We start from the raw sequence: 27,403 nt of genomic DNA, 5'->3' as shown, positions 1-27,403 counted from the left end.
TCTAAACCATAAAGGATATACCTATTTACAACAAGTTGATCAAGGGGAAGTGTTGCGAACATCCACGGAGGCAAAAAAGAGACACCCCTACCATTAATGTCATTGGACAGTTGTCCGACTTAATTCTAGGGCAGGTAATTTTCCCGAAGTATTTGGACCCTGGAAGCCCTGTAGTAGATGTGCACATCAATGGCACCATTGTCCCACACAATTTGATTGATCTTGGGGCTGCCATTAATGTAATGACTAAGGACACCATGCTCAAACTCAATCTCTAAGGTTCATTGAGAAAGACCACAACAGTCTTGCAACTTGCAAACCATTCCACAGTGACCCTTGAAGGGATTGTGGAGGATGTGATGGTCTCCATTGACTCTTGGGAGTACCCTGCAGACTTCCTAGTTCTCCAGCCTAAGGCTAAGCTTACTGGTTATCCTCTCATCCTTGGGAGGCCCTGGTTAGCCACTGTCGATGCCTACATCAGCTGCAGGGCTGGAAATATGACTATAAAAAATGGGCATATGTCTAAGCAGTTAGTCATGTACCCTCTTGCTCAGCCATCTCTAGAACATGACTTACCTTTATGGCTAGAAGAGGAGGAAGAATATGAAGTCTACTCAGCCCAACTCTATACCTTAGAAACAACCATGGGAGGAGGACAACTGGATGAAGATGATTTGATTGAACACATACTCCAAAGTCCAACTCCCAACACCTTGTCCTTAGAGGAAGTAGTAAAGGAAACCTAGAACAACCATCATATTGATCTATGCTTAGCTGATTCAAACCCTACCCATGTCAAAACCATAGAATTCAGCCCTGAGAGAACTTTGAAAATCAACCCATCTCTTTTTGTACACCAAGAAGAAAAGTTGTGCAACATGCTAAAGGAACATCTGGATGCCTTTGCTTGGAGTTACAAGGAAATGAAGGGAGTGCACCCCTCGGTGTGTACTCACCACATTTATATCAAAGAAGGTTGCAAACCAGTCCGACAACCCCAAAGGAGAATGAATCCAGCTCTCAAGGATATAGTCAAAGAAGAACTACAAAAGCTACTAGATGCAGGATTCATTTACCCTATCTTGGATAGTGAGTGGGTCTCTCCTTTGGTGTTGGTTCCAAAGATAAATGGGAAGTGGAGGATTTGTGTTGGTTTTTTGGGTGATAAAATGTGCCTTTTAAAACTCCTCCTTATCCTCACATTAATTATCAATCTGGGCAAGTCTTCTTATTTCAAGAGTGTACATAGTATGTAGCGGCTATTCAACTCAGAGAGTAATGTTTCTAAATTGCAGTATAGATTTGTTAAATACAAGAGTAAACAAATGCATCTAGTAAATTCCAATTGCAATTAAAGGAAACTCAATCCTGAAATAAAATCTTACATTCATCAAAGTAACAAAAACATCAGTTGAGAGTATAGTAGTGATAACTCATCTCTCTTTAACTGATCTAATCTCAACCAAACCCAATCCTCAATAATTAATCTAAACAGTGAATGAATGTCAATTTGAGAGTTTCAACAACAATAGTTAATACTCTTTATAGTTGATTACAGAAAGCAGAATATTTATCGAAGGAACTTGATCTGAAATGAAAGAAAACTGAATCAATGACAATTCTACAAATTATATAAAATAAAGAGGTTCTGTCAATATTGTAAAATAATAAACAGTGTAACGATAAAATCACAAAAAGCAAGAATACTATCAAACCATCACACTTGTGAGAACTGGAAATGTATGACACAAGAAGAGCAGTTGAATCCACCAGTGGCTGGGCCCTTGGCCGCCAGCAAAACACTGCTAAGTTACTTCAGCAAATGCAAAGGAACAGCAACCCTACTTATATATTAATCATCAACTAAATGAACGTTACAAGAGATTCGTGTTCTTCTCAACAGCAAGAGTCTGTGAATACAACTACAATTACAATAATATAGAAATTCCTCCCCCCTTTCTTCTTACAAAACATCTCTTTTATAATCGAAAAGGGTACAAAGATAAGTGATAAATGCGATCCCTCAAGATCTCTCGATCCTGAGGGATTCGCAACAATTTTCCATCTTTAGACATTATTTCCTTTCTTGCGCTGATCCTGCTAATTTGCTTTTGGACATATCTGCAACCGCCGCGTTCCTTCCTTAGCTTGTCGATGTTTGCTATTTCTTCACAGGGAACAACATTTGTCCCTTTTGTTGTTTTCCTACAGAAAGGAAGGTAATAATTATCCAAAGCATAACTGCAGATAATTTTTGTATTTCTTACCGTAATTCCTTAATAGATTAGTGCATTGAGATATAGAATGGATAATAATAAAAGAAAAGGATGATGAGTTTAATAGTAATTGCATACCTTTTCCATGACCCAACATACTCCCCTGCTTACCGCTTTTCATGTCCTCATGAAAACCATGTAGCTCGTATGCAGAGCAGTCAAGGAATAAGCTGGAGAAGGAATGGCGTAAAGCGGTCTGAAACCATGGTTCTTGGCCAAGTGCTCAAAGATGTGCCCTGTCTGTGCTTCAAGCAGTTCACATATAGCCTTGTACCCCTCAGCAGGATACCAAATAATAGGGTTGCGAAACCAACAACCCAGCCAATAAGGACCTTCTCTTAAGATGAGATTGCTATAAGTGACAAAGCGTTCTGCAGCCAATTTAAAATTTTTATAATTGAATGGTTCTCTATTCTGTACATTGCTATTAGAAACTGTCCACCTGAACTTGGTTGCAGCCAAGGAGCTTTCCTGAATGGAGAGGAAGTATTCCACTCCCTTTTGGACAATCTCTTTCTGAATGGGCCCCAAGATTTTGATTACTCCTTCCCTTTTCATCAAACTTTTGTGATTGGCCAGCATTTGTAATAGGTGTTTTGGTTCACCTCTGACCCAAAGGTCCAGTCCATTTTCCTGCCTCTGGAACGTGTTATGAGCCTTGAACCATTTTAGTTGATTAACAGCGAATGAAATGAAAGCCTGGAATTGCACATCCCCCACAAAAGGACTGGGGTTCTTTTCAATTTCTTCCTCTAATACAAAATTATGTAAGTAAAATTCACACAGCAATCTCTGAACTTTTACCCCATGATGTTTTCAACAGTTTATAAATCCTCAATTTTTTTCATTTCTATAGGTTTTCCAGTCTTAACAGCTTTGATTTTCAGCTGTGAGTATCTTTCTAGCAAAAATAAGGCATACTTGTTGGCTGGGGATCTACATGCCAAGACATCAGTGTACAGTGAGCAAATAGTATCCATTTGACTCATGACCTTCTCTAATCTGAGCTTCATTTTCTCAGTTCTTTCCTCTGCCTTTCAGTATTTATCAAAGGTCTCACTTTCTGATGTATTCATGTCCCGAAGTTGCTTCTGTAATTCCTGATATTTTTGTTGGGAGACAGTTTCCAGCTCAAGCCATTCTATGGTAAGCTGAGCCTGGGCTAAATCTGCTTGAAGATTCACTATACTGAGGTCGTTGCTCGTCATGATATATTTGGCTTGGGTATTTGTCTGTGTACTCCTGCTATGAGAATGGATGTTGATTGTCTGTGTTTCTTTGCTGTAGGAGGCCCAAACCTCTATCTAGGTAGATGTGTTGTAGGAGGGTGCCATCTCTGTCTAAATGGCTAAGTCATGAGAAAGTATAACCTCTGTTTGGGTAGCTGTTTCTGCAAAAATTGCATGTTGTTCCCTAACAAGTTCAGTGAGTATGGGCTCAGTTTGAGTCCCCGTAGCTTTTGTTTCCTGCAATTCAGTTTGGATGGCTACATTTATTATTTCTGGGGTTTTGTTTGGAACCTTCCCTGCTACTAACTTTCTTATTTTTTGCCTGAGCCTTTTTACTAACTTCTGCAGCCTTTGTTGTTCCTTCCTAAGCTTTTTAATTTCATCTCTCTGCTTTCTAGGAGGAACAATTGTTTTGCTAATGGTCTGTGCTCCTAACGAGCTTGGTTTCTCATCTTGGTTTTGTTCCACAAAGACTGTGTCCTCTCCCTGATTTGTTTCTATTTCTCCTGTTTGGCCTACATTTTCTTTATTTAGGCCTTCCTGACTGGGTTCTTCTGGAGGCATATCACAAGTTGGTTTACCTCTTCTTGAGTGGTCTCTGTCTTTATTTCAACTTCACAGCTTACGTGGCCAGAGTTTTCTACAGATTGGGTTGCTCCAATGTTCAAATTGAGTGAGCTTTCAGGTTGTATGAAGTCATTCATATTGGCCAAAATCTGGGCCAATTCGATATCATGCAGTAAATCACCTGGGGGGCTTGATGTTGAGGGGATTTCTAATTCATCTCTTTCTTCTTCTTCAGAATGCCTTGATTCTTCCTCATGGTCCGACTCAGGGTTCTCCTGGCCTTCTATCTGTAATTTTTGTTCACTTCCCGGGCTAGACAATTCTATGGGCTGGCTGATACTGCCCTGGGGGTTTTCAGCTACTTCTAGGTTTGTCCTCACCCTAGCAGAATGTCTGCACTTTTGAGGAGTGGTTGCTGTAAGGGTAGTCCTTTTCCTTTTCGGAATAGGGTTAGGCGCAGGCAGAGCTAGGCCCCCTTCAATGGCAAATACTAATTCTTCCCAACTTGATTGCTGCTGGGCGAGGTTGTAACTCACTATCAGCCTAATCAAGCAGTGGTGGCTCACGACTATTTCTACATGCCAGGATTTTTTTATGCTTCGAGCAGTGTCATGCAACAGAAAATTCAAATACGCAGGCAAATTCACAGAACATTTTTGTTTTAGAACAACTAGGAGTTTAAGTTGACGCGGCCTTACCACATCTTTTCACTCGTCACATGTGATGTAGTTCTGGACGACTCTGGCTAGTTCTGCCCATGGTTCTCCAAGGGATGACGGTCGAACTCCTTTGCCTTTGACGATCAGGTCCTGTCCCTCGTCCTTGAAAACTGCAATAGCATCCTGCAATTTTAATCTTTTATTAGCCCATATGGGTCCTTCTGCTGGTAATCTAGACACTTCAGCTATCACCACATCTGTTACTGTGATTTGCCTTCCTCTTATCATAGATTTCCTGTTCTGTAAATTTTGTAGGAATTCAATAGCAATTGCTTCGTTGGGTTGCTGAAACCATGTGAAATATGTTATCCACCTGGCTCTAGTGAGAATTTCTCTAGCTGCATCAGAAACAACCAGTATTAGTGGTTCCCTACGCACTGTTCTTCCTCCCATACTGCCTGGATTCTACAAACAGTTAGTATAGCAGAGATATCACAGCAATAGACAGAGCCGAGCTATGGAACAACAAGTTGTTATAATGGTTATTTTCGGATGATACTTTACAAGCATGAATACTGTTAACTAGAACTTGCTATTGTACCACTTACTCTGTAATTATGGAATGTTGTATTGCCCTGCACAATCGAATAAAGGACTGACACGCATACATAAATACACTAGAGGTTGCTCCTCTCCCCCCTTCAAAATGATAGGTCGCCTTCGACCGAATGAGTGAAGGAATGACGTGCTGGAAGCGAAGTACGAGGGTGATAAAGTGGCAAGGTATACATATTAATGATAAGATCGCAAAATATATCAGAGTGCTGAAATCAATGCATATAACAAAGATTATCAATAAGTGTGGAGATGCCGTGAGATAATTCAAAAAGGAAAAAGGACATCGGGTGCAGGAAAGATACTTTTTTGTCATCATTCCACTTAAACTACTATGATTGATTTTTAAAAGATATCTCATGCATAAAGGTTCAAAAATAGATTGGGAACATAATCTCTCTGTAGTAAAGGTAAAAAAATAAGAAAAGGGAGTTATAATAACTATTGATGTTAAAAATAAGACTCCAATACCATCAGGAGTGCTTTTGTTGCCGGGTAGATGTTTATAACCTCGACAGAGTTTCTTTTTCACCTTTTTGGAACCATGATCCTCTATGTATAATTAGGAAAGTGCATTATGATGTCAGAGTGGAGACCAATGTACTGGCTTGGTAACCAAATGAATACATTACCATTCACTCGAACGAGCGAAAAGTGGGTAGGCTGGCTCGTGATGAGACCTCCTGTTCCAAGGACTTTATTTTTCTGATGCATCCATTGGATCATATCCCTAGTGTGGTGGCCATAGTAGGAATGCCACTTCGTTGATTCCTTATGATCATGGTAGGCTGGCTCATGATGAGACCCCCTATCCTCCATCTGAAAAATCATAGAATTGTTAGTAAACAGATATATATATATATATATATATATATATATATATATATATATATATATATATATATATATATATATATTTTAAGAATAGCACTTCCTATTTACATATAGAGAGTGGCTCAACACTCCTTACGAGTAGGGATGGTGGAATAAGTCTGAACATCTCAATAGAAAAAAAGTATGCCCTTAACCTTATTTGATGATAAAGAACAGAGAGCATTATAGGGATTAGAGAAGAACCAGCATGGTATAAATAATCAATCAATTCGATTTATAGTGAAAATAAGGACAGTGAAGTGATATAGATAGTTGTGTCCTTCCTTCTTTGATTAATACAAAGCAATCTCATTAAAGATGATAATATTTGATTTGCCTGTTCCAGTCAACTTCAAATTTTGTATCCTTCTATATCTATTTGTGTACCTGCCCTATAGAGGATCATAAGGAGTGAAATAATATTCACAAAGTGCTTATTTCCTAAAGAAAACCTCACACAAAGAGTGTTGTTCCTTGTAGGGAACAGCAAGAAAAGACACAGAAAAAGGTGTTGTTCCTTAAAGGGAACAACAGCTGTTCCCTGTAAGAAATAGCGAATGAAAAATACACACAGATGGTGATGTTCCATGTCGGGAACAGCAAAAGGATATATACATGATGGTGTTGTTCCTTATAGGGAACAACAGTTGTTCCTCAGGAGGAACAACAAGAAGAAAAATTGCACACCGAAACTATTGTTCCTTAGAGGGAACAACAGTTGTTCCTTAAAGGGAACAGTAGTAGTTCCTTAGAGGAAACAGCATTTGTTCCTTATAAGGAACGGCGAAAAGAAATAAAAATAATTGGACGCGAAATTGTTGTTCCTTAGAGGGAATAGTAGCTGTTCCTTGGAGGGAAAAGTAGTTGTTCCTTAAAGGGAACGGCAACTATTCCTTAGATGGAACAACGGAAAAATAGATACAAATGAAATTGTTGTTCCTTAGAGGGAACAACAGCTATTCCTTAGAGGGAATTCTAGTTGTTCCTTTGAGGGAACAACAAGTATTCCTTAAAGGGAACAACGAGAAAACAAATCCAAACAAAACTGTTGTTCCTTAGAGGGAACAACAATTGTTCCTTAAAGGGAACAACAAAAAGCAAATACACATGAAAGTGTTGTTCCTTAGAGGGAACGACAGTTGTTCCTTAGAGGGAACAACAACTGTTCCTTAAAGGGAACAACAAAAAGCAAATACACATGAAACTATTGTTCCTTAGAGGGAACGACAGCTGTTCCTTAGAGGGAACAGCAACTGTTCCTTAAAGGGAACAGAAAAAAGCAAATACACACAAAATTTTTGTTCCTTAGGGGGAACGGCAGTTGTTCCTTAGAGGGAACAACCACTATTCCTTAAAAGGAATAACAAAAAGAAAATACACAGGAACTGTTGTTCCTTAGAGGGAACGGTAGTTGTTCCTTAGAGGGAACAACAATTGTTCCTTAAAGGGAACTGCATGAAAACAAATATACAGGGAATTGATGTTCCTTAGAGGGAACGGTAGCTGTTCCCTAGAGGGAACAACAACTATTCCTTAAAGGGAACAACACGAAAATCTGTACACAAAATTGTTGTTCCTTAGAGGGAATGGCAGCTGTTCTTTGGAGGGAACAACAGTTGTTCCTTAGAGGGAACAGCAAGAAGAAAATCCATACAAACATTGTTGTTCTTTAGAAGGGATAGCAACTATTCCTTAAAGGGAACAACAACTGTTCCTTAGAGTGAACAACAAAGGAAAAATTGAAAAAAGAGAACTTATATACAATTTATACAAGCAAATTCAATCAAAATAGAAAGAAAAATTTATGTACAAATTTCAAAAACAAATGAATTATTCACTAGGTCGATGCTGAGGATGGGTTGCCCTCCTCAGCAAGAATTTGTATGGTGGAATCTTCTCATAATTGTTGGCAAAAGGACTCCGTGGTAAGCGGTTTGTGATAGAGTCATACTTGATGTCCATTCGCTTTAAAAGAGTAGCTAGACCCATCAATGGTGGCTAATGTGAGGGTGCCATTATCATGCACCTTTTGTATCTCATAAGGTCCTAACCATCTGGTCTGGAGTTTTCCTGGGAAATCCTGGAACCTAGAATCATACAGGAGTGCCCAATCTCCTTCATGGAAGATCTTCTTTTTGATAAGGACATCATACCATTTCTCTCTTTGTTTTTGGATAAGTGCAATGTGCTGAAGAGCTGATAGCCGGATTTCATCCAATTCATTGATTTGATGTAGCCTATTAATCTGTGCTTCGTTTAAGTCCAAGCCTACCTCCTGAGCTATCCTCAATGTCTGGATTTCAAATTCAATTGGGAAGATAGGTTCTTTGCCAAACACTAGTTGATATGGGGAATATCTCATGGTATTTCTCTGTGTCGTGTGGTATGCCCATAGGGATTCTAGCAATTGGTTAGCCCAGTCACATTTATGTGATGCAACTGTCTTTGTGAGTATTTCCTCGATCACTTTATTTGTGCTTTCTACCTGGCCATTTTCCTGCGGGTGGTATGGAGTCGTGATTTTGTGCATGATATGATGATTCTTTAATGTTGCAGCGATCTTATGGCCTATGAATTGTGGCCCTCCATCTGTAATTACCTCTTTAGGCAAGCCATATCACACGAATAGTTGGAAATGAAAGTGTATTACCAAGTCCTCTGTTGCCCTTGGTAGTGATTCTGCCTCCACCCATTTAGTCACATATTCTGTTGCGATGAATATGTATGTCTTTTGATTAGATGATGGGTTTATTGGACCAATGAAGTCTAACGTCCATCGTTCAAAAGGTTCAATGACCAATTGCGGATGCAGGGGCATCTCATCATACTGTCCAGGGCGTCCCATTCTTTGGCAACTGTCACATGCCTGGACGAACTTCTTGGCATCTTTAAAAATGGTGGGCCAATAATAGCCCATTTGCAAGACTTTGTGACTAGTCCTGCGGTCTGCAAAATGACCACCACAAGGCCCATCGTGGCAAGCTTTTAGGATGTCAAAGACTTCATCTTCCCTGACACATCTTCGAATGTGCATATCGGCCCCTGTATGAAATAAATATCCTCCGATCCAGGAGAACCGAGTGCTACACTGTACTATTTGTTTTCTTTCATTAGGCATCAGGTGCTTCGGTAATTTTCCCACTACTAGGTAGTTTGTGACATCCGCATACCATGGTGTTTTAACGGTGACAACGAATAAGTGTTCATCAAGGAACTGGTCTTCTATTGTTTTCGAGTTGTCTGTCTTTGGCATTCGTGAAAGGAAGTCTGCTACTGGATTTTCTTTTCCTGGTCGATCTTTGATAGTGATATCGAATTCCTGCAAAAGGATCAACCATCTTGTCACTCTTCCATTTGTAACAGGTTTATTAGCTAGATATTTAATAGCAGAGTGATCAGTATACAAAACCACAGGGTATCCTGTTATATAATGTCTAAATTTATTGATAGCATAGATTACAGCCAAAAATTCTTTTTCAGTAACAGTATAATTTAATTCAGATAGATTTTTGTTGATATAGTATATTGCATATGGCTTTTTATCTTCCTCCTAGCCGAGAACTACTCCAATGGCTGTGTCTGAAGCATCAGATGAAATCTGGAATGGCAAATCCCAGTTTGGGCCCCGTAATACTCGGGCTGTTGATACAAGTCATTTTAATTCTTCAAAAGTGATGTCACATTTGTTAGTCTAGATGAAATCGATATTTCCTATTAATTCATATAACGATGCAACAAACTGAGAAAAATTCTTTATATATCTTCTATAATAGTCAAAAAAACCCAAGAAACTGCATACCTCAATTTGTGTGGAAGGGATAGGTATTAAAAGAATTATCTGAATTTTTGCTGGATCTACCTAGATTCTAGCTGCTGAGATATAGTGACCCAAGATGAGGCCCTCGGTCATCATCATGTGGCATTTTTCATGGCTTAAACAGAGTCTGGTGGCAATGCATCTTTGCAGAACTTTCTCTAATGTTTGTAATGCTGGCTTAAAGTCATCTCCATAAGGTGTAAAGTCATCCATGTACACCTCGAGCCCTTCATTTATCAGATCTGAAAAAATGCTGAGTATAGCCCTCTGGAATGTGGCAGGTGCATTGCACAGCCCAAAAGGTAAGACCCTGTAAGAAAATGTTCCCCAAGGGCAGGTAAAGGTAGTCTTATCCTGATCTTCAGGGGCAATCTGAATTTGATTGTATTTGCTGAAGCCATCTAGGAAAGAAAATAATTTTTTTCCTGCCAATGTGTCCAAGACCTGGTCAATGAACGGAAGGGGAAAATGGTCTTTTTGGGTTGCTTTATTAAGCTCTCTATAGTCAACACATATACGCCACTTTCCATTCTTTTTCGGCACCACTACTAATGGAGAGACCCATTTGTTGTCAGATATGGGGTAGATGAAGTTTACATCTAACAATTTTTGTAGTTCAGCTTTAACAATATCTTTAAGATGAGGATTTAACCTCTGTTGAGGTTGTTGAATGGGCCTGGCATCTTTCTCTGTATAAATGTGGTGCATGCATAATTGGGGATCAATCCCTTTCATGTCCGGGTAATCCCATGCAAAGGCCTCTTTATATTTTCTCAGGAGTTGAACAAGCTTCTGCTCTTGGTCAGTAGTCAGATTTTTGTTAATATTCAAAGTTTTTCCTGGCTCAATTTCTATGGTTTTGTTGTTATAAACAGAAGTTGTTGGTATTGATTGATCGTTAATATCTTTTAAGGGATCTTCTTCTATTTCGTTATCGAGGGCTGCTTCGATCATGTGACATTTTAGATGGGATATGACATCTAGTTGGTTAATGTAAGTGTTAATGATGTCATCTTCTGTTGATCCTTAAATTTGAGAGCACCTTCTATGGTTAGCGGTGATCTAATGTTTTCAGTTAGATATGATACAGGTTGTTTTCTGGTTTTGATTATTGTTAAACTTGGCTAAGCTGGAGGATATGAGGCTAAATTCTTCACATTGCTTCCTCTTGCTATAGTCATGCTGCCTATTCGACAGCTTATGTAAGCATCTGCGGTTGCTAGCCAAGGTCTACCTAGAATTAGGGGATGTCCATCGAGTCGGTTTCTACGATTAATGATCAGAAAATCTGTTGGGTATTCCTAAGAGTCTACAGACACCATTACATCATGTAATGTGCCTTCTGGTTTGACTACCGATCGGTCAGCCAATTCCAACAAGGTCATGGTTGGGTCCAAGGATGTAATGCCAAGTTTTTGACAAGTTGTGGTTGTAAGAATATTGATTGCTGCTCCTAAATCGACTAATGCATTGGGGAAGGAGCATCCATTTATTTGCACAGTGACTATAGGATTTCCTGGGTCCTCATATTTTACAGGTGTTTCTCTGCCTGATAGTAAATCAGATAAGGTACCGACTACATGGAAAGTTGGGGTTGTTTTTATTTTCCTCTTTGGCTTTTTCATACACAATTCCTTAATAGTTTTTTCATAAATTGGAATGTCTTGAATAGCCTGGAGGAGCGGTATTTTTATACACAAATTTTTCAATTCTCCCAGAAGATCAAAATCGGGATATTCAATTGGGTGAGGTATGATTAATCTTTCTGGGAATGGTGGAGAAGAGGTGATCATTTGATCATGAGTTTTCTATTTAACCATGTTCTCCACTTGTGGTGCTTGTTCTACAAGTAACAGATCTTCAATTTGTATATTTTTATCCCCCTCTGATTCTATTATCCACCCAAATCTTAATTGAAGCTCATTACACTCCCTTAGCTCAGTTTCTGGCTCTGGTCCTTCAATAATTTGCACAGATTGAACCGGTCTGTTGTTGGGGTTCAGGTTGGGTTGGGCTGGGAGCTGCAGTTGTAGGTTGGTCTGAGGGTTCTATTGCAATGTCTAGGGTGCTGGTAGTGTGGGTTGAGGTAGGGGGATTGTTCCTGCTGGCTGATTTGTAGGTCTTTGCTAGCTTGACTGCCAGTTCTAGTTCTATGAAGTGGAGGGTGGCCATTGGGATTGATATGCATTATTCTACCAAAACGATGGGAAGTAAGAGGAATTTGGCCAATTGTTATTTTGATTTGATTGTTTGGGTCAAGGTGGTATAGGGAATGGTTGTTGTGACCAATTGGAAAAAGGTAGTTGGTTCTACCACACAGCTCCTGGGTATTGTTGCGAATTATATTGCAAAGTTTGAAAGAAAGAAGATGGATCAGTCGACATACTTGTTTGTCATGGTTGCCATTGGCGACATTGATTTAGCAGGTAGACTGGTTCTATTTCTTCCTCTGCCTCCTTATAGACTACTTCCTGTGGCATGATATTTCGTACATATGGCATAGGTTTGCACCATATCCAGTAGGCATTTTCTATGACTATGCTTCTTCTTGCATCTAGGAAAGAATATCACCAATTTTTTTTCTACTTCCGCCTGCTTTTTCTTGGCTTGCATAATGTCCAATTGCATTTTTAGAGGTCCAAAAATATCTGTTTTGAAATCCTCTAGCAGGTTGCCAATTTCTGCACAAGTTATACCTCCACCAGAGATTTTGTTGTCCCTAGTGGTCATGTCGCGTTCTGCTGGTTTCAATCTCGTATTGCCTCTTGAGGACCTGATACACAATTTAATAATGTCAGCATATTCTTCTTGATATATATCACCTTTACCCATAATATTTAATGTTTCTATCCATTTTTCTTTCATCCCTTTAATCAGTGTAGTTTTTAGCACATTATCAGGTAAAGGCAGAGTTGCATAGGGAGATCGCTGGAGGTTATATTGAAATCGTTCCACATATTCTTCTAATGTTTCACTGGGTCTTGCTACCATTTGGAATATTTCATCTTTCAATTCCCTAGATCTGCAATAGTCCTGATACTTTTTTAGGAAAGCGGTTTTCATTTGTTCCCAATCATTTATTGTGCCTCCACCTAATCCCATAAACCATCGCAAGGCTGCTCCTTTCAATGTAGAGGGAAACAACTTTAGTTTTTGGGGGTCGATGGTATAATCATAACCCCGACACAATACATCAAACTCAAATAGGAATGCGTCTGGATCCTCTGATGTTAGTCCATGAAAGGTAGGAATGTTTTGGAGAGGGATGGCTTTCATGGGTGCATTGACAGTTGTGTCAACGATGGGATACTGCAATGTAGAGGTTTGAGGTGTTTGTGGGTTGTTGGCCATTTGATCAAATATGTGCTAATACCCTTCCGAGATCTCTAGAGAGTTATTCCTAGGATGATTAGAAGGGGTGGGAATAAGCTTAACAGCACTCCCTCGGTTTGGGATACTGAATGTTCCTTGTTGAATTACTACCTGAGGGGATCTTGGCTCCTTTGCTTCCCCTGCTTCTTCTTGAATGATCTTAACAACACTCCCTCGATCTGGGATACTGAGTGTTCCTTGTTGAATTACTACCTGAGGGGATCTTGGCTCCTCTATTTCCCCTGTTTCTCCTCCTCCTTCACGAAGATTACAAGAATTCCCTTCTTGTAAAGAAATTGGGCAAGAATTTTCAATTTCTTGAAAACTCTGCTCAGTCCCTTCTATTTTGTTGTGGACCTCAGCGAAGGCTACAGATGGTGAGCCTGTGGCCTGAAGGGAGACAGTAGGCTGTCTGGAAGCAACTTTTCTAGGACCTACTGATGGCTGAGATTCGGCTTTCTTTAAGATGTCATCTATGAAAGTTGATCATCCAAGGGTCACCGGTCCCTTAGATCTGTCGGGTTTGGGTAGTGGAATTGGATTATTTTCAGGTTTTTTCTTCTTAGTCATTCATACACATAATTCAAATATTTACCTCTACCCTAAGTTCTTAACAATTCTGCTGGAAAGCGGGCGGGGGAGCAAGCATTTTACGTTCTTCGTACGCAGGTTATTACCTTTCATTTTTAAGACCCAATTCTCTCTCAATAGACAAGCAACAAATACTTACTTCAGTTTTCTGTAATTGTGCTGAAAAGCGGGCGGAGGAGCAAGCACTTTACTTGCTCGTTACATAGGTTCTTACCTTCCATTTTCAAAACCCAATTCTTCTTCAACAACAATCATCAGATGTACATTACTCCTTAGAAATGGCTACACTCTCCCCGGCAACGATGCCAAAATGTTGGGTGATAAAAGGTGCCTTTTAAAACTCCTCCTTATCCTCACATTAATTATCAATCCGGGCAAGTCTTCTTATTTCAAGAATGTACACAGTATGTGGCGGTTATTTAACTCAGAGATTAATGTTTCTAAATTGCAGTATAGATCTTTTAAATACAAGAGTAAAGAAATGCATCTAGTAAATTCCAATTGCAATTAAAGGAAATTCAATCCTGAAATCAAATCTTACATTCATCAAAGTAATAGCAACATTAGTTGAGAGTACAGTAGTGATAACTCATCCCTCTTTAACTGATCTAATCTCAACCAAACCCAATCATCAATAATTAATCTAAACAGCGAATGAATATCAATCTGAGAGTTTCAACAACAATAGTTAATACTCTTTACAATTGATTACAGAAAGCAGAATATTTATCGAAGGAACTTGATCTGAAATGAAAGCAAATTGAATCAATGATAGTTCTGCAAATTATATAAAATAAAGAGGCTCTGTCAATACTGGAAAATAATAAACAATGCAATGATAAAATCACAGAAAGCAAGAATACTATCAAACCATCACACTTGTGAGAACTGGAAATGTATGACACAAGAAGAGCAGTTGAATCCACCAGTGGCCAGGCCCTTAGCTGCCAGCGAAACACTGCTAAGTTACTTCAGGAAATGCGAGGGAACAACAACCTTACTTATATATTAATCATCAACTAAATGAACATTACAAGAGATTCATGTTCTTCTTGACAGCGAGAGTCTGTGAATACAACTACAATTACAATAATACAGAAATTCCTCCCCCCTTTCTTCTTACAAAACATCTCTTTTATAATCGGAAAGGGTACAAAGATAAGTGATAAATGCGATCCCTCAGGATCTCTTGATCCTGAGGGATTCGCAACAGTTTCCCATCTTCAGACATTATTTCCTTTCTTGCGTTGATCCTGCTGATTTGCTTTTGGATGTATCTACAACTGCCGCATTCCTTCCTTGTTAAAATTGGCAACTACGGCCAAACTTCATGTGGGTCATCTTATTCATGGCTGATAATATTTTTATTAGATTCCTCTCATCGATAGGTGTAGGATTGATCTAAATATCATCCGATTCTGATAAGTATTTATGGATATATGAATTTATTTTGATTATGGAATTATTATCAAGCCAACCTACAACTCATCTAGGCTCAAAAGCCCAACAGTCACATCTATTCAAACATCAATAGCTATGTATAAATATAGGAGGAATTTTCCTCATTTTCACTCACTCATCTCATCACATCTCTCTCTCTCTCTCCTGCATAGAAAAGAGACTCTCTCTCACATATGTGGAAGGAAGCTCCTAAACCTAAAGCTGCAACTGCAGATCCAAACTTTGACCATCAAACCTCCTCTTCTGAACTATGTTGTAGGTTCATCTGAACCTCCTCTAAAGGCCACAATTTTTGGTGGTGGAATCAAGCCGATCCGATGGTCGGTTTGTGAGATATCGATTGCCCTAGTTTTGATGATGAAGCCGCTAATGCTGATGTCGTTGATCTAGGGTTTGCTACTGCTGGTATAAATCAGGTTTATTGTACTATTTCTCTCTACTGAATTTTTGAAGATAAAAGAAGATTTGATCAAAGGGTTTCCCCACACATTGTGGGGTTTTTCCCTGGCTAGCCACCACATCTTGTGTCTCTTGTCTTGGTTTGTTTTCTGTTGATCGTTTAATGTTCTATCTGCACTTTACTTATGCACATGTGATTGCTAATATATGAATAATAAAGAAAGAAAAGTAAATTGCTCTAAGCATAGAACATACCATAACTTAACATGGTATTGGCAAGGCTATCCTAAAAAGAACTATGGGGTCCTCATCGCTCTTTCCTACCGAGGACAAGCTCCGTGAGAAAGCTGACTATCACGAATGGAAGATGTCTATCAATCTAACCCTAGAAGATCAAGGAGTATTGGACCATGTGAGAGGCAATATTGTTGAGCTTCCATCAAATGCATCCGCTGCTGCCAGGAACAAATGGAAAACCGGAGAAGTCAAAGCAAAGAAGATCATCTAGGACTCGATTGACAAGCATTTGGTGGCCTACATCTCTGACCTGAACACCTCCAAGGAAATCTATGATAGACTAGGAAATGGCACTCACGACTCTTGGAGGATTACCATCCGAATGGTACGTGTTCAGGAATACTCTTCTAAATAATAATATAATTCCTGGTTTTAAGGAATTAATGGCTAGATGCATTCAAGAAGAAACAAGGGTAGAAGAGCAAGAAATGTCCATGCCTAAATGTCCTCCTGCTGCCTTTTCTTCTCATGCTAAGAAAAGAAATAATTCTGGGACTAAATCAAAAAGAAAGGCTGGACATAAGGGAGGAAGAAAAGGACAATGTTACATTTGCGATAAAGCAGGTCACTATGCAAGGGAGTGCCCTGATAGAAAGGACTCACACTGGGACGATGATCAAAATCCCTCTCATGGCAATCAAAGGAATGGAAAATTCCATAGCAAAGGTAAAAGGAATGCTGGAAATCAAGGAAGAGGACAACCATTCAAGAAGGCTAGAAATTCCAGGTATGAATCCAAGATTATTGAAAATAAGCAGGATGAATATTATCTACTAGTTGCTTTATCTACCTCTGCTCCAATGGGAATTTGGCTCATTGATAGTGGTGCCTTAAGGCACTTCACTGGTTACAAAGATGTTCTCCATAATCTGATAGAGAAAGAAACTAACCTGGAAATTGTCCGTGGAGATAATATGAAATATCCTATGAAAGGTGTAGGCAATGTCTCCCTCAAATTGAATCAAGGTAATACGATCCACTTACAGGATGTATTATATGTACCTGACCTCAAAAAGAACCTGGTGTCCATCTCAGCAATGGAAGACAAAGGCTACAAGGTAACCTTCAGCAATGGCAAGGTATGTGTATGGAAAAATAATGTTAAAGATGCCTTTACTCTTGGGTTTCTTATTGATTCATTATATCAGGTCGATGGAAGTCCACTAGGTGTCATGTCTTATGACACATCTCTTCAGTCTACACATTGGCATTGGAGGTTTTCCCACTGTCATTATAAAGCTCTACCTAGTGTAAGATAATTGGTAACAGGGATGCCTGAATTCTGAGTAGAAAAAGAAGGTGTATGTCCAAGATGTGCCGAAGGAAAGCTCAAAAGGGGACCATTCCCCTCAAGCCAAAGCAAGACCTCTAATATATTATAGTTGGTTCACTTAGGCATACCTAAGGCTGGCATTAAGAGGGAGACTAATACACCACATACTCCTGAGCATAATGGTGTGGCGGAAAGGAAGAACTTTATGATTTTGGAAATTGTCTGTGCCATGCTCCATGATCAAAGACTTCTGAAGTTTCTATGGGTAGATGATGTAACAATGCCTAATGTGGAGGAACCCATGGATCCTATTTATCCACCTGAGCCTTCCTCTTCTAGGAATAGGCCTTCATGGCTTAGGGGGCTACTTGATGATGCTAAAGGACATGTTGCACCCGAAGGAACCTTCCGTCAAAGTAAGAAACCTAACAGGTATCAAGGATACCTGACCATCATGAGCACGATCATACAAAATGAACCTTCATCATACTTAGATGTCATCAAGCATCAACTATGGAAGGATGCTATGACCAAAGAATATGAGTCTATTATGAAGAATGATGTTTGAGAAGTAGTTCCCAGACCCCAGGACAAGACAATTGTCACTTCTAAATGGCTTTACAAGATAAAGCATGCAGTAGATGGAAGTACGGAAAAGTATAAGGCTCGTTTTTTTGCTCGTGGTTTCTCCCAAAAGGAAGGTATAGACTATGATGAGATATTTGCACATGTTGCCAGATATACGACCATCTGCTCGATCATAGCCCTTGCGGCTTCACAAGGATGGAACCTACATCACAAGGATGTCAAGACCGCATTCTTTCATGGTTCAATCAAAGAAGAGGTCTACATGGAGCAACCCAAAGGATTTGAGATTTATGATTGAAAATCTCATGTATGCAGGTTCAAGAAGGCTCTCTATGGGCTAAAGCAAGCACCCGGAGCACGCTATGAGAGGATTGATACCTACTTGATGAAGCTGGGATTCACTAGGAGTGAAGTCGATCCTAACCTTTACTTTAAGGTTGAATATGATAGACCTCTCATACTGGTGTTGTATGTGGATGACCTCTTTCTAACAGGTGCAGACCCTCTCATTCACAAATGTAAGAGGGAGTTGGCTTCTGAATTTGAAATGAAGGACCTAGGACTTGAAGTGTGGCAGAAGCCAAGGGAAATTTTCCTATCTCAAGGAAAATATGTGGTGAAGATTCTAGAAAGATTTGGTATGGTAGACTGCAAGCCTGTAACTACCCCGATGGAGCTTGACTTCAAGAAGTTAAGCGGTAGTGCTGCTGGACCTATTTTATGAAATGCCACCGAGTATCGGCAACTTGTTGGAGCATTAATGTTCTTAGTGAACTCCCGTCCAGATATATGCTTCGCAGTCAACACGTTAAGTCAACATATGGTTGAACCTCACCATATACACTAGATTGGTGCCAAGAATCTGTTGAGATATCTTTGTGGCACAATTACATATGGGTTAAGATACACTGCCAGATATGTGAGACTACTTGGATACACTGATGCTGATTGGGCAGGCAATGTGGAGGACCATAAGAGCACTTCCGGGTGTTGTTTCTCCTTGGGATCTACTTTGATATCCTGGATGAGCAGGAAGTAGAAGTTGGTGGCTTTGAGCACCGCTGAAGCAGAGTATATTGCTGCTAGCATGGCCTCCTGTGAGGAAGTCTGGTTGCGAAAGCTCTTCAGTGAACTATTTGGATTTACACTGGATACCATCGTGATCCTATGTGACAAATAGAGTGGGATTCATCTATCAAAGAATCCCGTATTTCATGATCACTCCAAGCATATCGATATCAGGTATCACTATATTCGAGATATGGTGCAACGGGGAGCTATCAGGCTCCAACATATTCGTACAGATGAACAAGTCGCCGACATTCTGACAAAGCCCCTAGGGAAAGTAAAATTCATGAATTTTCGAGAACAACTTGGTGTTGCTCAAAGACCCTCCGATGAGGGTCCTATATGATGCATTGAGCTCTGGGAGCTCCGGGGGGGTGTAGGGTACTTCTTGGAGTGACATATGACCATAGGGTGATTCACTATCCCCTGGTGGTGTACATGTACACCCTGTGGCAACTATGTAGTAGGATGTTTGGTTCTCCTGTGAGGTCTGGATGATGTGTTCTCCATGACAACTATGTAGCAGGATGATTGGTTCTCCTATGAGGTCTAGATGATGTGTTCTCCATGACGATTATGTAGCAAGATGATTAGTTCTCTTGTGAGGCCTGGATGATGTGTTCTCCATGGCGATTGTGTAGCAGAATGATTAGTTCTCCAGTGAGGACGTGATTGATTAAGTTCTCCTATCAAGGCATCCTACCCATGTAGTCAGGGACTCACAGGAAGTACCTCTCATCTTATCAATGAATAGGGAAATGAAGTTAGGGACTATAGTAGTACCGATGGACGCATCGCTATATCTACCATATTCCCTATGCTAGGATGACCTTCATTAATCTAGGATCAATGATACTAGTCTGGGACCAGTAGTAGGAGGTTTACCCACTATGACGTTGACTTCGGGTCGGTTGAGACTGGTCTCGGACCAGTGGTACATACTATGAGACTGACCTCGGGTCAGTGCAGTACTGGTCTAGGACCAGTGAGAGTGGTACATACTATGACGCTGACTTCAGGTTGGTTAAGACTGGTCTGGGACCAGTGGTACACTCTCTGAGACTTCAATACTAGTCTGGGACCAGTGGTAGGAGTGGTACCTACTATGACACTGACTTCGAGTTGGTTGAGACTAGTCTGGGACCAGTGGTACGCACTCTGAGACTGACTTGGAGTCAGTGGAGGATGATACTGGTCTGGGACAAGTGGTAGGAGTTGTACTCACTATGATGCTAACTTCGGGTTGGTTGAGACTGGTCTGGGACCAGTGGTACATACTCTGAGACTGACTTTGAGTCAGTATGATACATCCTCGATCATTTCTTCTTCTTCATAATTTGTACAAAAGCAGAGAAAAACATAATAGAGTAGTACAAATTAGTATGGGGCAGAACAAGACAAAGCAGAATAGTCAGAATAGAGCAGAGCAGGGCAAGGGTCAGGCTATATGGGGCAGTGCATTTGATGGATGAATAGTAGCGACCGACAGATAGATTGCAGATGAAGTTCTCCCTAGTTGAGAGGGAGTGTTAAAATTGGTACTAGGGCCAAACTTCATGTGGGTAATCTTATTCATGGCTGATAATATTTTTATTAGATTCTTCTCGTTGAGAGGTGTAGGATTGATCTAAAGATCATCTGATTCCAATAAGTATTTATGGAGATATGAATTTATTTTGGTTATGGAATTATTATCAAGCCGACCTACAACTCATGTAGGCTCAGAAGCCCAACAGTCACATCTATTCAAACATCAACAGTTGTGTATAAATACAAGATGAATTTTCCTCATTTTCACTCACTCATCTCATCACATCTCTCTCTCTCCTGCACAAAAAAAAGGTTCTTCTCTACTGCGCAGAAAAGAGACTCTCTCTCACATATGTGGAAGGAAGCTGCTGAACCTGAAGCTACAACTGCAGATCCAAACTTTGACCAGCGTTGACCATCAAACCTCCTCTTCTGAACTACTCCGTAGGTCCATCTGGCCCTCCTTTGAAGGCCACATTTTTTGGTGGTGGAATCAAGTCGATCTAACGGTCGGTTTGCGAGATATTGACTGCCCTAGTTTTGATGATGAAGCCGCTAATGCTGATGCTGCTAATCTAGGGTTTGCTACTGCTAATATAAATAAGATTTTTTGTACTATTTCTCTCTGCTAAATTTTTGAAGATAAAAGAAGATTTGATCAAAGGGTTTCCCAACACATTGTAGGGTTTGTCCCTGGCTAGCCACCACATATTGTGTCTCTTGTCTTGGCTTGTTTTCTCAGTGATCGCTTAATGTTCTATCTGCACTTTACTTATGCACATTTGATTGCTAATCTATGAATAATAATAAGAAAGAAAAGTAAATTGCTCTAAGCATAGAACATACCATAACTTAACATTCCTTAGCTTGTCGATGTTTGTTGTTTCTTCACAGGGAACAACATTTGTCCCTTTTGTTGTTTTCCTGTAGAAAGGAAAGTAATAATTAGCCAAAGTGTAATTGCAGATAATTTATATATTTCTTATCATAATTCCCTAATAGATTAGCGCATTGAGATATAGAAAGGATAAGAATAAAAGAAAAGGATGATGAGTTTAAAAGTAATTGCATACCTTTTCCATGACCCAACAGGTTATAGAGAGTTAAACAAAGCAACAAAGAAGGACCATTTCCCTCTACCTTTCATTGACCAAGTGCTAGATGGCTTGGTAGGGAAATTTTTTTTTTATTTCCTATATGGTTTCAGCAGGTACAATCAAATCCAGATTAGCCCTGAAGACTAGGATAAAACCACCTTCACTTTTCCTTGGGGTACTTTCTCCTATAGGGTCCTTACTTTTGGCCTATGCAATGCCCCTGCCACTTTCCAGAGAGCAGTCTTGAGTATCTTTGCTGAGCTAGTCCATGATGCAGTAGAAATTTATATGGATGATTTTACACCCTATGGGTGTGATTTCTAAAAGGCTCTGTCCAACTTAGGTAAGGTCCTGAACAAATGCATTGAAATGACCCCATTCCTTAGTCCCGAAAAATGTGAGTTATTTATGATTGTAGGGACTATTCTAGGTCATTCAATATCCTAGAAAGGACCGCAGGTGGACCCAAATAAAATAGCCATCATCCAAAGGGTCCCACCTCCGCAAAAATAAAGAGATGCCAGAAGGTTTCTAGGTTTAGCTAGATACTATTAGAGGTTATAAAAGACTTCAGCAAGTTAGCTTCTCCTTTATTTGGGTTATTGGCCAAAGACTCTTAATTTTTATGGTAAAAAATATGTCAATACGCCCTAGACACCCTGAAGGAAAAGTTGAACACTGCACCTATTCTCCGAGGCCCAAATTGGGCCCTTCCTTTCCATATACATTCTGATGCCTCTCACAAAGCCATAGGAGCAACTCTAGGCCAGATAGATAACAAGTTACCTTATGCCATTTACTTCATCAGTAAGAATCTGTCAAAGGCCGAACTGAACTATACAGTAACTAAGAAGGAGCTCCTAGTTGTTGTGCATTCATTGAACAAATTTAGGCATTACATTACAAGTTACCAAACATTTGTACATATTGATGATGCTACAAATAAATATTTGATGAATAAACCTGATGTGAATTCCTGAATGATTAGATGGTTACTTTTATTACAATAGTTTGATCTAACTATTATTGATAAGCCTAGCAAGGAGAATGTTATTGAAGATTTTTTTATCCAGTTTAACTTTGCCTACAGGGGAGGAATAAATGGTTGATGTTCAGTTACCAGATGAACACTTATTTGCCATTTCAGTTCTCTCTCCATGGTTTGCTAACATAGCAAACTACTTGGTGTCTACACAGTTCCCACCGAATTTGTCCTCCAAAGAGAAAAGCAAGATTGTGAGGAAGAGCGCCCCATTCACTTGGATTGGGGGAAACCTCTTCAAACTAGGCCCAGATCAAATTCTAAGAAGATGTGTTAGGGAGGAGGAAGTCTTTGACATCCTTCTAACCTGTCATGATGGGCCTTATGGAGGTCACTTTGCAGCCAAGAGGACAACATTCAAGGTGCTACAAGCTGGGTATTATTGGCCCACTCTTCATCAGGATGTGAGAAGGTATACTAGTCAGTGTGATCGATGCCAAAGGATGGGAAAGCCTACTCCAAGGGATGAAATGACTCTCCAACCTCGAGTGACTTTCGAGCCATTTGACAAGTGGGGCATGGATTTCATTGGACCTATTGACCCTCCATCTAGGCAAAAGCAGTACATCATTGTGTGCACTGACTATTTGACCAAGTGGGCTAAAACCAAGGCAATCAAGGCAGCAACAGAGGAGAAAGTGGTTGAGTTCTTAAGGGAAAATGTATTTTATAAGTTTGGGTACCCTAGAGAACTGGTCATTGATCAAGGCAGCCAGTTTACATCTCACATGATTGAAAATTTGTTAAGCTAGCAAAAGATCAAGCATAGAACATCCACTCCTTACCACTCACAAGCTAATGGGAAAGTGGAGGTGACCAACAGAGCATTGGAGGGCATTCTAACCAAAGTGATTAGCAGCAGTAGAAAATATTGGGCTAATAGATTAGTTGAGGCCACTTGGGCCTACAATACCACTTGGAAGACCACCACTGGAATCACCCCCTATGAGTTAGTCTATGGGAATAAGGCCCTGTTGTCCATTGAATTTGAGTACAATACATTGAGAACGGCATTACAACTAGATATAGATCTCACCAGTGCACAACAAGAGAGATTTCTCTAGATGAATGGGTTAGACAAGTTTAGAATGCAGGCCCTCTTGCACATAGAGGTGACTCAAGTTCAAAGGAAGATCTGGCATGACAAGAACATAAAGGAAAAATAATTTCAAGAGGGTGATTGGGCTTTGTTGTATGATTCCAGATACAAATATTTTAAAGACATGTTAAGGACTATATGGTTAGGGCCTTATATCATAGAGAAATGTCATGATAATGGTTCAGTGCAGATAAGAACCATTGATGGAAAGGTTATTCCTTTACTTGTCAATGGGCACAGATTGAAGGTCTACAAGAAGCTCTTGTCAAAGAAAGAATTCATTGATGGCATCAACAAGGCAGTAATGGTGGTGGAGCAAATCTCATCTTCTGCCCCATCAAGTCACTGAAAAAATAAAAATAAAAATAAAAATAAGGAGACTCAAGTGAAAACCTCCATGAGGCACCTGAGTCCCACTGTTGGGTTGAAAACCTCTTGAGGCGGCCCAATGGTGTCAAAAAAAGAAATGAAGTAAAAATATATCTGGGTGAAAACCCCTTTTGAGGCACCCAGGGAAAGCAACTAGGATGAAAACTTCTTGGAGGTAGACTAGTTGTTTTCAAAAAAAAAAAAAAAAAAAATTAAAAAAGAGAGAAAAGAAAATTTTCAAAATGTTGTTTACAGGTCAGCGCGAGGAGGATCAGAGCAATAAGAGGGGATCAAAAGGACCTATACAGTTCATGTTTTCATTCCTCCATTCCATATCGTTCATCATTCCATCATTCCCTCCATTTGTAAACTCATGTAGCTCAGTATGCAAGCATTCTGTGTTTTCTACAGGATTCCCTGAAAACCTACAGGATGATCCTGTGGGAATTACAGTGGAATGGGAATCCCAAGGAAAGTAACCCTAGAGCAAGGGGATGACATGCTTATGTAAAAAAATAAATGTCTACTTCACCATCTCATCACCATGTCTCTCTCCACCATGATCACCCCTACATTCATCTAATAAAGAGAGTTTCAAAATTTTTTTATTACTATTTTCAAAAAAAAAAAAGGGATAAAGCCAGAGAACAGGGAGATAACACCTGAAAGTTATACCTCTCATTCACCAATCCATAGACCCCTTCTCTACCCATTCCAACCATCCTCCTGCTCTAGAAGTGAAGGATTGATTTAAAAAAAATTCAGGGAGAGGCAGCTACAGGACATCCTGTAGTAAATCCTGTAGCAGCCTATCCCACAAAACAAAAAGTCACAGGTTGTATTCAAGTTCAACATGGAGATCCAGAGGTCAAAGAAGCTCCTCTAGAGCTTAGCAGCATTAGCATCACCATCGAGTACCTGCACATCAAATAAAAGCATCAAAGGGGAACAATGAAAAAAAAAGAGAAAAACACATGCAACAAATACACAGCAAGGACTTTACTCTCCAAAAAAGCAACATCAAGGCATCTCACCACAGGTATGTCTTTCGCTTCAGCTCTCTCATTGGCATAATATGATAAAACATGTAGATTTGATAAAAAGTTGGTTTTATAAGCAAAAGGTGGGCAGTTAACTTGGCCATCTTCGGTCAGTCAATGAGAAGAATATAGTTATAGTCAAGTCAGAAGAAAGGAGAGATGAGGTTGAAAGTGGTTAATTTATGGATGCCTAAAGTGGGAGTTAATTACGATGTAATGAGAATGATGATGTGGTAGTGGAACCAACGGTCCAAAAATGGATACTCATACCTCAGTTGCCAGCACACCATACCATTCAAATCACCCATATGAGGAAATAAAAAGTTGATTCCCATGCATAGAGGCATTCGCAATCTCAAGGCTACATCAAAGAAAAGTTGCTCTCGGTCCCTGAAGCAGTCTATAGGAAAGATAGTAAGGGTTTTTTCCAGCGCAGGAGCACCAACAGGATCCTACAGGAAAACCTACAGGATACAAAACAGTCACCTACAGGATTGGCAATGAGCATTTTTAAAGGGGAAAACCGAAGATTTTCTTCATCAGGCAGTGATAAGGAGGTAGGAGTTATAACTTCCCACCTTTTACAAGTAAAAAAATATATAAAAAAGCCTTCTATTTTGTTGAAAAGATTGCAGTATAGGGGAATTATACACAGAATTTTCATTTAAAATTCCTCATCCATTAGAATTTGCTATCAGACATATACAACTCTCCACATCCATCAGAGAAAAATGATAAGGGGATTTAACAAGAGGGAACCCACTAACAAAGTGAGAATTCATCAGCACCCTCCTGTACTAGAGATATTCACAAGGAATAATTTGATGGGTTTGTTTGAAAAATTAAGGGGATATAATGATGAAATGGCTATAGACTTTGCTTTCTCCCTCATACCACTGACTAGGACCCATGCCATTGTTGTGGTGAAAGGCCTCTCTGTAGAACTCACCCCTAAAATCATAGGCAAAATCACCACAATTCCTTTAGGGTTGCCTTGGAGAAAGGAAGATAAGGGTAACAACCAAATTGCAAAGAAGAAATTGTTTTTGGAAGCAGAGGAGGCAATGGAAGACAAAAAAGGGGTCAGACGAGCAAGCCTGCCATATCCTTGGAATGAAATTCACTACCACCTCATCAAGTATATATAATGTGAAAGTAGGTACAATGTGGTATATGGGTACCATTTTAGGATTCTCCAAGAGATGAGGTTTGGAGCATATACACCTCCTCAAAACAGACTAAGCATACCCTACTTTCTTCTTCAATCAGTGACAGATATGAGCATTAAGGTGTAGGGAGGAAACCATCAACAACTAGTCCATCGTGGGTTAATTAGACTTATCATAGAAGATTCCCTCCAAAACCTAACACTAGTACAAAATGGCTAATTAGTTACTAAAAAACAAGTAAAATTTGCATATAAACGACCATTTTTCAGTTGGTGACCAGTAGTAGCTAATTTACAGTATCTTATAACACGACCAACTTTTAGTCGTTTTTAGCTTAGTCATTAATTGGTTGTCTCAATTTTATCGTCTAGTAGTATATTTAGTCATAAATTTGGTCATTAATTTAGTCATTAATTGTCACAATTAATGACCAAATATACAACAAAATATACTACTATATGATCACCGTAGAAAACCGATTAATGACCAAAATGTTGGTCATGTTATAAGATACTGTAAATTAGCTACTAATAGTCATATATATGCAAAATTTAGTCATCGCTTAAAACCAATTAATGACCAAAGAAATATGACTAAATTTCAGTCGTGTTATAAGATACTATAAATTAGCTACTAGTAGTCGTATATATGCAAAATGTAGTCGTAATTTGTAATCACAAATTTATCAATTGCAGTAGTCATTTATCTTTTCTTGGTAGTTTCATATTCATTATATAAACAACTAATTTAGTAGTTTATATTCATTTCATTTACTTTCATTAATAATCATTATAAACGACTAATTTAGTGATATATTCATTTTACTTGTGTTCATCATTAATTAGTATAAACTATTAATTTAGTAGTTTTAGATTAATTTTGTGTTCATTATTAATCAACATAAATTAATTAGTATGACTTTGTGACTAAATTAAAAAAAATCATACAATGTGCATGTTCATCTAATAT

At 39.3% G+C, this 27,403-nt stretch overlaps 1 protein-coding gene across 1 annotated transcript in view; it reads right to left on the bottom strand.

Moving 5' to 3' along the window:
* Positions 1-4,782: 4,782 nt before the first annotated feature.
* The window catches only part of LOC149223887 (uncharacterized), a 68,073-nt gene continuing 45,452 nt past the window's right edge, over positions 4,783-27,403 (bottom strand). Inside the window, exons 4-5 of the mRNA XM_089388029.1 lie at positions 5,343-5,369; positions 4,783-5,199 (exon numbers count right to left, since the gene is read on the bottom strand). Coding sequence (XP_089244155.1) covers positions 4,783-5,199; positions 5,343-5,369 — 444 coding nt within the window. The remainder of the gene's footprint in view (positions 5,200-5,342; positions 5,370-27,403) is intronic.

This window comes from Pinus tabuliformis, chromosome Q, assembly GCF_031772625.1.
Source record: "Pinus tabuliformis cultivar Carrire ecotype Pingquan chromosome Q, CPIR1, whole genome shotgun sequence".
Classification (NCBI taxonomy): domain Eukaryota; kingdom Viridiplantae; phylum Streptophyta; class Pinopsida; order Pinales; family Pinaceae; genus Pinus; species Pinus tabuliformis.
This window is presented reverse-complemented; position numbering and strand designations above follow the sequence as displayed.